The 12,075-nt window shown below is 29.3% G+C and overlaps 1 protein-coding gene across 2 annotated transcripts in view; it reads left to right on the top strand.

The window, feature by feature from the left end:
• The window catches only part of LOC142330837 (uncharacterized), a 112,572-nt gene extending 102,020 nt beyond the window's left edge, over positions 1-10,552 (top strand). Inside the window, exon 5 of one of the 2 annotated variants that reach the window (XM_075376296.1) lies at positions 9,110-10,552. In XM_075376296.1, coding sequence (XP_075232411.1) covers positions 9,110-9,236 — 127 coding nt within the window. In that variant the 3' untranslated portion in view covers positions 9,237-10,552. The remainder of the gene's footprint in view (positions 1-9,109) is intronic. The other variant, XM_075376294.1, reaches the window with a different exon arrangement.
• The last annotated feature ends 1,523 nt before the right edge of the window (positions 10,553-12,075 follow it).

The following is a 12,075-nucleotide window of genomic DNA, read 5'->3' as shown; positions in this document are numbered from 1 at the left end:
AATAAAACTATTTTTAACAAAACGATATTGATATCAAAAAAGGTAAGACACTACATTTCTGTAATCAAAATCAATTATTAATTTAGAATTTTGTTTAAAAAAAAAAAAATGTTAAATAAAACTCTTACCGGCCCGATTTCATTAAATGTAATACATATCACATTTACAGAAATAATACAACTCTTATGATTATTCATTGTTTAATAAATGAAATCGTGCCGGTAACAGTTTTATTTAACATGTATTTTTTTACTCAAAATGGTGTTTACATGGATAAGTGATTTCGAAGGGGATTGTGGCCCCTCGGTCTCCTGATTTATCCCTTCCTGACTTTTTCTTGTGAGGATAACTTAAGGATGCTGTTTAAAAAACTCATCCTCACACCACTCCAGAATTGCAGAGCGAAATTGAACGATGTGTCGCTGCAATTCATTAACAGATATTAGACGATGTGTTTAAGAGCATATAACGCCGTATTCAATTATGTGGATCGCATAATGGAGACCACTTTCAACAACTATTGTAACTTACTCATTTTCCGATAAGGTTACGTCACTTTTTGAGCACTGTATTCTATATCAAAGTAAATATAAATATTGGAATGATATGAGAATACGTGATGTTTGGCTTGGATGACAGTAAAAAGTAAAAATTCTCTAAATCGTAAATGTAGACAATATAATTTTCACTTCCTTGTACGAAGTAAAGGAAGTATTGTGATCGCTAAAAATTTCAGTTTTCAACTTTCAACAGTAATATCCATTTTGACTTCCCTGAATCCACTTTGACCAGTTTCGGCGTGACGTCTGTACGTACGTATATATTTCGCATAACTCAAAAACGATTAGCCGTAGGATGCTGAAATTTTGGATTTAGGATTGTTGTAACATCTAATTGTTCACCTTCCCCTTTGATTGCAATCAACTGACCAAAAATGTCCAAAAAAAAGCCCAAAATCAAAAGAATTTGGATTTTGGACTCTTTCTTAACTGCAGTAATAAGCCCTCATTGAGAACTTTTCAACGCTATATCAGAAGTGGTACTTATTTTCATTGGTTCCAGAGTTATAACCAAATAAATTTTTTATTAATGAAATATTTTAATCTTAGAACGGAAACGCACATCGGTTCGAATTCGCCTTCATTTCCTTTTTTTTAACTTTTTTTTTTAAATTTAAATTTATTGATTTATTAATAATTATTAACCTCTGATTGTAAAAATATTTTTACAATAAATAATAATTCAATAATAACAATAAAAAAAGACATGAAAAAAAACAGAAGTTATTAGTGAAATAAAATTTTATGTACTTTTAAAAATGTGTATATGTAATTTAATAGGCGACAAGGAAGTCATGTGGTGTCCACATCAGATTTTTTTATTTAAAATATCTTCCACATCAAGTTAGTTTTCCAATTGTATACTGGTCAAATTGAAAATTATTTTTTATTTTTTTTACTGCCTATATTTAATTTCCTGACTATTATAAAACAGTAGAAACTAAGTGTTGCTGTCATGTCTAAAATTACCCTTCAAGGTAAAACATCTTTTGACTCAGGAGATCATAAATGTCGAGATCCGGAAAAATTAGACAAAAATTGCGCGCACGCGCATATTTCGTCGGCCTCTATTTCGCTTAATATCTCAGGATCGGTTAGATGATACTTGAAATTTGATACTATGATTTCTATAATCCACTGGGTTGGTCTATCAGCTGATTTCGAAGTCATCGCAAATCAGCTAATTTCGAAGTCAAGATTTCTAAGATTCAAATCCTAGTAAAGACAGTTACTTTTATACGGATTTGAATATTAGATCCTGGATACCGATATTCTTTCGTGGTTGGGTTTCAATTAACCATACAACTCAGGTCGACCTGAGACCGTTCAAGACTACATTTCATTTACATTCATACGTATCATGCTCTGAAATAATACCTTACGGTGGTTCCGGAGGCTAAACAGAATAAAAGAGAGGATGGTTTCTATATTCGGGGCACAGATTCTATAAACTTTTTTTAAAAAATCCGTCGGAGTTGGAAAATGTGAAGGCAAGGAATTTTAGATCTCGATAAAAATGCCGAAAGAATAATTCTTTCAAAAAAACTTTTTCAAAAAATTCCCCTTTCCTCAAATAATTAAGTATATAAATTTTAATCGATGTATGGTATTTAATAATTCCATTGTTTCACAAAAAAATTTTGTTCACAAAAAATAATGATTTTTTGTGAATTTTTCAAAAAGGAGAGGATAACGATCTTATATGTTCGGAGAGAAATTTCTTTTTCTCTCCGAACTCCTAAGGTAAGCACTTCAAAATATGGTAGAATTACTTCTACCATAGGAACATGATGCTATTAAGTTTCTGGTAAAAAAAAAATCAGGCGAGGAGTGGAGAGATAAAAAAGTTGGAGTATAGCACGTCGATAAAAATGTGAACTTTTTTTCTAGCAAAATTTTCGCTAAGTAAAATTTGCGAATAAAGTTTTCAGAGAATCAATTTCATTCCCGAATTTTTAAAATATACAAATTTCAATCCGGGTTATTTTTCTCTAATTCTTTATAATTTAATCGGTAATTTTTATTTGTAAAGTACGATTTATCTGCAGTAAAGCTTTAATTTGATGATTAATTCAAAAAAGTTGAGAGGGTAACAAATTTCAGTAATTGCTCAGATCTCCAAACTTTGTGATATTTATATTCGAGATCCATTCTGATCCCCGTAGGGAAAGACGCCCACTTTGTAACGATCCCGGTCACCACACCATCCCCCCCGTTCTTAGCCCTTATGAGCTTTACCCCGGTGGTCGTCTTTTAGACCCTCTAAACTTGATAACACATCACAGTCATCAGTTTGGCCTCTGTCAGGATGCCACCGATGAATATACCTCGGCAGACATTTCCATCAGTGTATTTACACAACCTATTATCATCTTCGTATGGCCTCTTCCAACCATGACTACCTACTGTAACTTACAACCCTCAATTATCAAATTAACCGATTCGCGGAAGCGCCAATCCCGCGCCTTCCTCTAACACTGAAAGTTTCATACAAAATTCTTCCTATATCTAACTTCAGTTAGACTATGCATTCAAATAAATACTTGATTGTATCTTTAAACTCCAAAAGTACTATCCTCATATCAACAAAACAAGTGTTGATCGCAACAACGACAATTTTGTCCTACAATTCAATTTACTCAAAGTCCTCTTGATTTACTTAAAAATCAAGAAACAGATTCACAGATTTATATTAGATATATGATTACCGATAAATTTTTAATTAAAATTTGCTTTTATGGGGAAGAGATAACCCGATGAACTCCCCGCATTTTAAGTTATATGCCTCCCCAGGAAAGTTATATGCCTCCCCGCATTTTATTTTTTTTTCTGTTAGACATTATTCAAACAGTAAAAATAAAATAAAAGTAATTTTGGTGTGATAATCCACAATTAAAAATGAATTTAAAACGCTTTGAATAGATCAATACCCAGCAACATATTCCAACAGAAAATTTACAAGTTAATAAATTTAGATAAACGAACATTTTAGACAGACCTGCCACATATCTCTCTATTCCGACGTCATCAGTCATTGTACAGGATCGGTTTACAGATTTGGTGGGACTACGTCTATACCAGTCGATCGAGTTTAAAAATATAACTTTGTATTTAGAACTACTTCCGAAGTAGAGAATCTTCTTGTCAGAAATTATAGAATTTTCTTTCTCCCATTCTTTTAAAATAAAAATAATTTATTAACAGTTTCAATGGATGTGTGAACAAAATTTTAATACAGGTAGATTGTAATTCGGATTTTTTTATTACGTCTGATTTAAAAAAAAAAAATTCACCGTATCGAAAAGAAAATAAGTATTTTAACATTACACTCTGATTTTAAATAAAAATTCAGAAGGAGAAAGCATAAAAGAATATTGGAAGTATAATCTGATATTTTAATCGCCGATTACTCGGGTTGGAAAAAAATAGTCAGCCGGCTTGTAAGCAAGCACTCAACACAAGAGTGTAGTAAGCAAAATAGGTTTACGTTTCAGTGAGGAGGGTCGCAGAAAGTGATACAAACGGAGGTCACTGAACTTCTCCTTGGACGTACTCACACTAATACACGCACACCGAACGTTCACTCTGTCTAAACGAACTCTTCTCTTATATGTTCACTTTCCATATGACCTAGTCACCTACTGAGGTCGCAATGACCCTCTACTTATACTGTTCCCTATTTGGTTACACATAGCAACAAATATTAACACAGACACTAGAACATCACTTTCTCTCCATCCTATTTTTTCTCACTCACTCTCTCTCTCTCTCTCTCTCAACGCAATACTATGTAAAGCACCATTTTACCGATAAATATTAAGAATACCGTGAAGTTTTTTAAGTATATTTTTTTTAGCATCACGATGAATTTTAATATTAATAAATATACAATTTTTCTCCACAAGTGCTGAAAAAAGATAAATAAATTTCCATTTTTACTTTCTATCACACAGTAAATACACTGTCAATAAACTGCAAATGTGAAAGTAAAATGAATGATTATAAAAACGCGTTTAACAATTCATAATGCATTTAAATACCGAAGTTTTTTTACACGATTTACTGCAATATAAATCAAGTAAAATCATAATAAATAGTAATTATTTATCATCATTAATTATGATAATTATTTATCATAATTCTATTTTTATTTATAATTTATTGTAATTATTTATCATGATAAATATAATTATAAAAGTTAAAAAATTATTGACGCTTTATTTATTACAAGCAAGCCGTACTACACCGTGTTTCTTTGAGTAGCAATTTTATTTATCACCTGAAAGGGTGCTAAAAGTCAAAATTAAAAATTTTTAAATACATTCGGTAAGAAAATTGTTTTAAATATTAGTTCCTATAATTCTTGTTATCTAGAATATTTTCTTAAAATAAATCCGTATAATATAAATGGTCAAAAAATTGTTCCCGCAAGATAGTGAAGTTACTAAATTTTCAAAAAACTTGTATATATATTTTCTGTGTACTTTAATTTTCATCCCTTAAAAACCTTTTTACTAAATTTTTTCCCAAATTAATAAATAAGTTTTTTATCAGTATTTTGAAAAAGGTTTATCAAAACGGATTCCATATATATCTTTTTGTCACATTACATTTATAAATAAATCTTTTATTCTGATCGGTGTGTAATAAATATAAATTAAGTAAATTTAATTTATCTATGTACGTATGTAAAAGCTGACAACATAGTTACAAGACTTTCCCGTCACGCGTTTTAAGCCACGTTCCAGGAACATTTTCCCGGAATGCGGCTTTACGCAGTCCGGGAACTGTGGGTCCTTTTGCGTCCTACAACTGTGGGTTGTTTCTTACACACACACACACACACACACACACACACACACACACACACAAAACTTAATTAAAAATATTTATCATTTAATTTGAATAAATTTTTTTCGTTTGTTTCATTCTACGATTCTAAATAAAGCGTCCGCGCATACCGTATTTAATTCGCGCGATTAAGTCGATTCCAGCGGCGATGGTCAGCACTGACTAAACTAATGAAATTTCACACTTACATAGAAGAAATTTCGGTTTTATCTGGTGTAGCTACGAGGCTTAACGCACCAGGTACAAAGTCAACCGGGCGATCGAGTTCGAGACCCGAGTTACTTTTTTACACTTTAAGTATTATTAATTTATTTAATTCTACCGCTCACCTGTGACATCACAAACAGTAACAACTACAATAGCATTTTTTGGGGTTAGGGTGCGATTTTGCAAAAAATGTATTTTTTTTGTAATTATTGTTATTTTTTAATCATTAACAAATGGGCCTAAGAAAAATAAGACCTTAATTAGGCAAAATCCCGAGATACTGAGGGTGACCTTGTTCTACACCTGCACCACTTGATCTTTTAAGTTGAAATTTAGTGGAATCAATAGCCCATGTATATCCCATGTAATCTAAGTTTGGTCAAAATCGGTCTAGTAGTTATGGAGGTATAAGGTGATTTAGAGGTCAACACCAAACATACATACATATGAAGATTAACATCCAGAAAATTTCCATCCGGTTTTTTGGGTTCCTGAGGTATCAAAGCATCAAATCTGGTGAAAATCGCATATGCCCAAATGGATCAATTACAATAATTTAGCTTCTAGAGCTACAGCTCTGCTATAGCGCTATCTAGATGGAAAAGTAATAATAAAGTGCATCTTGAGAGATTAGATTCCAAGAAATATATTTATTATCAAAAGAGGACTGCGCATGTTGTTAATAATTACACAAGATATAGTGGTATTTCAACTACATCTTAATTATTTTAAATTAGGATATAATTGACACTGTTTGTACTTCAATTGTGTAAATTTATACAACTACTTTTTTCTTCCCTAATAAACACACTGTAATCTGTTCAACTAGTGAACAATAAGTGACCCCCCACAGACCAATGAGATGAGGATGATATGTATGACATGTAAATGTAGCCTTATATAGACTCAGGCTGACCATTCCTAAGATGTGTGGTTAATTGAACCCCAACCACAGAAGTACACCAGTATTCAAATCTATCTAATATTCAAATCCGTATAAAAGCAATTAACTTTAACTAGGATTTGAACCTCACAGCCTTTGACTTCAAAAATCAACCGTTAAACAACTGATTTGCAACAAGTTAACTGCTAGACCTGTAGGCGAATTTAAAAAAATGAAATACGTCTAATTAAAAAAATTTAGCCTTCAATTTTTGCTAAAATAGGTTATCTCATATAGTTAGGTTATGAAAATGTGACAGACACAAATCGATATAATCTACATCAATTGAAACAAAGTAAGACACTAATGTAATGCCTTATATTTTACATTAGCATCTTCATTTTGTATGGAACACAAAAACTATGTTACTTACAAACACAATTTTAATTTTAGTTATAGTTCACAGATAGCAATCGCTAACTTTATTTTTTTCCTGTTTTAGCCTCCGGAACCACTGTAAAGTATTAATTCAGAGGATAAATGAGAATGATGTGTACTCTTGTACAGTCTCAGGTTGACCATTCTTGAGATATGTGGCTAATTGAAACCCAACTACCAAAGAATACTGTTTTCCACAATCCAGTAAAAAATTGTGTTATCCACAATTCATATAAAAAAACTGCCTTTAGTAGGATTTGAACCTTAGAACTCTCGACTTCAAAATCAGCTAATTTGCGATGACAAGTTAACCACTTGACCAACCCAGTGGGTTGGTCAAGTGCAGTAGCACTGACTGTTGGTAGCAGTGTTGGTAGCACTGACTGTTGGTCAATATAACTGTTGGTAGCAGTTGCTACCTACAGTTATATCTCATACATACGAGAATTGAGATAATGTAAAGGATAAGGTAATAATAAAACCTGAAGTCCTACATAAAAATTCAAGAAAATCATTAAGAAAATGAAGGGTAATATAACACACATATTTCTGCATTCCAGAGAGCTTCAGTTTACAGTAATGATTTCAGTAGTAATCTGTGTCATTATCTGCATTATTTTTTTTATTTTATCAACACATAGATTTCTAACCTTTCCATTTCTTAGATACTATTTTTTATGCAAGCAGTGTTGTTTATATTTCTAGCCATATTTATCTAAATAAACTTTAACTGAACATTAATTTTTTATCTAAACTAATAAACTTCAAAAAAAATATTAAACTGACTTCAAAAGGAGTACAAAAAATTTAATGATAATACCTTTTCAATTCTTCTTTAAATTTTGACTTTTTGAGGAGGTTTTCAACTAAGGATTAATAATAATTGATTTTTAATTTTAACTGTTTTTTTTTTAATTTGGAGTAAGTTGACTTCAAAAAATGTTAAAAGCCGACAAAAAGTTGTATAACTTTCCTGACCTTGCCATTAATTTATTATTTAGGAGGGAAATCAAGTTGAATAATAAAATATGTAAAAATGCAAGTAACAAATTATGTCAAATATTACTTTTCTCTTTTTAAACAAAATTTTCAGATATTTGTCCAATATCTGAAAAGAATATTCTCAAGAGTATAGTCACCACAAGTCCTGTAGGGACTATTCCCTCAACCCCGTTTCACTCTAATTTCAACCAAAATTGAAAAATGGCATCATTGGCTCATAGTTAAAAGTTTCATAAGAATCACTTAATCCTGACAGAAGATATAAAGCAAAATGACAACTGATAAAAAAAAAAAGTTAGGCTTATTATCCCCCCCCCCCCTCTGAGTAAAATTGTCCAAATACATAACACCAAAGTAACATACTAAATAATGGAATAATGTAATCAGTACAAGAACGTGATTTTGAGTTCTTAAATGGTAAAAAAAAAGATAAAAGTGTTTTTTACCCCCACTTCTTTATGGGATTTGAATAATATGAAACACCATCGAAAAGTATTTAACTACTTAAGGGGGTATTAAATTACGTAAAATAATTACCTACCCACAAAGTAAACTTTGAGATATGATACTATACTTATAATGTCACCTGCCTGGCCCCCCCCCCATCATAACAACCAATTGTAACTAAAATTAAACAACATCAACGCTCCATATACAGAAATCATTATGCAAAATTTCATTAAAATTGGTCCATCCAGTATAGAGATATAAAAAAACCAGGCCAACATACATACATATTTCCAGAATTTGTAATGCTAAAATTGCACTTTTTTGTTTGAGATCTCCATTAACAATCCAAATCTAAAAAATCAAGGATACAGTATAACTATATAATCAGAAAGTAAAATTAATATTGTTTAATTGTTATTTTCTTGAGTTTTGTTAAGTTTATTTTATATTAATCAACTGTTTTAAGAAATGTTTTCTATTTTGCCTAGTTAATGGTTTAAAATTTACATGCAGGTTACTAAACATATTTGAATGAGGAAATGTATTTAAAAATAGATTTCAGAAGCTAGAAAATGAAAATACTTAAATTTAAAAAAAAAGATGCTCATATGCCGTTGTTTTTTCAATATAACGACATTGGCATTATACCTATAAGTATAATTTATACTAATAAGTTATAAAATAAACAATTTATCCTTATGTGTAATTTTTTTTCTAGGTTAAATCCAGATTCAAGAGCAGCAATTGGATTACATTTAGATGACGTAATGGCAGCAGTTAAAAACAGAGATTGTTCAGCATTCCATTGCAGACACGATATCAGTGATATACCAGTGCCAAGATAGAAACCAGATATATATATATATATATATGTATATGGACAATAATAATTTTAAATACCTATATTTAAAGAAAGTTAAATATCTTTGTAATGCATTATGGTCTACAGAAATATTTGGTTAAAAATAAATTAAAAATTAAGAAAAAAGAAAATAGGAAATAGTAAAGTTAAAAAAACAAACAACCAAAAGATTTTAATGAATAAAGAATTATAATTTATAATTGTAGATCATGTATATAAAAAAAAATATTAGACTTAATTATTAAATTACAGATAAAAAACAACTGAAAAGTGCATCGACTGACATAGAATTGAGTTAGTGTTAGCAAAATAATATATATTTATAAAATATTATTAAAAAGATATTACAGTGATAGAAAAAAAATGGCCAGTTTAATTCCAATATGTCTAGATAACATTCAAGACAAAAGAGTACAATCTAAATAGCTCAATTTTTTTTTATTATGAGAGATTTCCTTTAAATCTAACTTGTAGTTCCTTCTTCGATCTCAAAAATTGTTTATTATCAGTGGTGTTGGTTGTACTCTGCATCATTTTCAGTGCACTTTCATTTCAGTGCATCATTAAGACCACTTGAAAGAGTGTGCGCAACCATTTTGAATTTGTTCATTTAATGTATTTCACTTCTTTTTTTTTTTTGACAAGTAAAATGTTAAATAATGTTTATTTGTTTATAAACATTATGTAATTCTAGTATTTTAAAATTTATTATTACATTAAACAAATTAGAAATCTAGATAATAAATGAACCAATTAAGATAAATCAAAAACTCTTTGATCACAGGATTGACTGTACTCCTGAACTCCACTTCAACAAAAATATTGTGGACATAGAAGGAACTGCAAAATAGATTTCAAAAAATTCTATCAAAAAATAAAATTAAAAGTGATTCTTTTTTAAAGTTAATTAGTATAAAAATAAATATTTATTTACTTGTACATAAAAATTAAAATGCTAATAAAAGTTAAAATAATAGGCTGCATATCAGAAAAAGATAAAAATAATTTTATCACATATAATTGTTTCCAAAAATATTTTTAATTCGATTGAAAAAAGAACTAAATGGTTGTAACAAAGTATTTTTTATTAAGATCAGATATTTTTTGTTACAACTGAAACTATTAAAATATAAGCAAGTTAAAGCAGTTGATCGACTAGCATTCCTTAGTTTAATAAGAGATGTTAAAAGTAATTAAAAAAAAAATGTAATGTATAAAATGAAAATATAATAAAGTAATATTATAGTACAAAAAATCTAATTGTCTAAATGTATAATATAATTCTTACAAATATAATTCTTATTATACAGATAAAATAATTTTTATTTATACTGGATTAAAAAAAAATTTAATCTGTTATTAAAATACTAACGTTTTAGAAAGAGGAGAATACAAAACAGGTAAAAGCACAGCCTATGTACTGAACTACATAAACTAGGTGAACTTCAGTAAACAATGAAAGATAAAAATTGTAATCTCTTTTTAAGTTTATTATTTTTCACCTTTTAGCATGCTGTAAACCTATGACACAGTGCTTTTTCGGAATTAAGTCTGAAGGAGCACTACAGAAACACTACAGGAAAGAATAATATCAGTGTGATATCACTCTTCGATCGATCACCCATCATTATGTAGCATTAATAATAGTAGTATAACATTTTTTTAATTATATTTCCATCTAATTTTATTGTCAAATAAACTGGAGAGAAGGGAAATTTCTGTTTTAACCTGCAGCTTTTGACCATCTGGTGAGCCCTATACAGACTGTTTTCTCTTCCACTCATATGTTAGGGGTCACTCACTACAATATTTAAATTATTATCACTTAACTCCAGTTAAACCCATAATATTTGTTATATGTTTGATTTGTGTATCGTTTGTAATCTTTTAGCATCATTATTATTGCTTGTTTACTTATAAATCTCGTTTGAATCTCTCTATTTCATAAAAATTGAGAAGAAAAAAATTGACATCGTTTATAAGAAGTTGCAGTTTCTGCTTCTTGTACATTAAATTATTGTGAAATATACAATATTGCAAAATGTATTTTACAAAATTCTTAATATTACAATAAATTTATTGGATTTTATAAAACACCCAGTGTCAAAAAATTGGGTTTTTATTCACTGAAATACTTTGGGAAATATAATTCTTTCTACTATCAGAGAGAAGAAAAACAAACTATTACCTTAAAACTTAACATAATATTTGTATGCATAAGAATTTTTTAAAAAAGTAGGGAAAAGAGCACAGTGGAAAAAAATGTAAAGTCTACAGGTTAAGGATTAAATATTTATTTCAGTGATAGCTAAGCTTGGCATAAAATATTTATTATGCTTATATTCATTCCTATCTAAAATACATCATTTCTTAGGCCTCCCTCAAAAGTTTCAAGACACAAAATGAGTTGTCAGATCATTGTGTTTGACACAATGATTAACATATGATAAAACATCTGATATATGGTAAACATTACAAACAATGTTTATTCATAGACGTTCAGTTCATATGAAAATAATTGTACAGACCAATATTTATGAAATTAAAAATATTAACATATGTTGATATTATTTATGAATGTGCAATTTTTGTTAAAAAAAATGATAACATATGATAAAACATCTGATATATGGTAAACATTACAAACAATGTTTATTCATAGACGTTCAGTTCATATGAAAATAATTGTACAGACCAATATTTATGAAATTAAAAATATTAACATATGTTGATATTATTTATGAATGTGCAATTTTTGTTAAAAAAAATGGCTAGTTTTAAAAAAAAAATAACAACATTCCCCTCTACCAAACCAGATAACA

This window comes from Lycorma delicatula, chromosome 10 (genome assembly GCF_047948215.1).
Source record: "Lycorma delicatula isolate Av1 chromosome 10, ASM4794821v1, whole genome shotgun sequence".
Taxonomy (NCBI): domain Eukaryota; kingdom Metazoa; phylum Arthropoda; class Insecta; order Hemiptera; family Fulgoridae; genus Lycorma; species Lycorma delicatula.
Note: the sequence above shows the minus strand (reverse complement) of the source record. Positions and strands in the feature narration are given on the sequence as shown.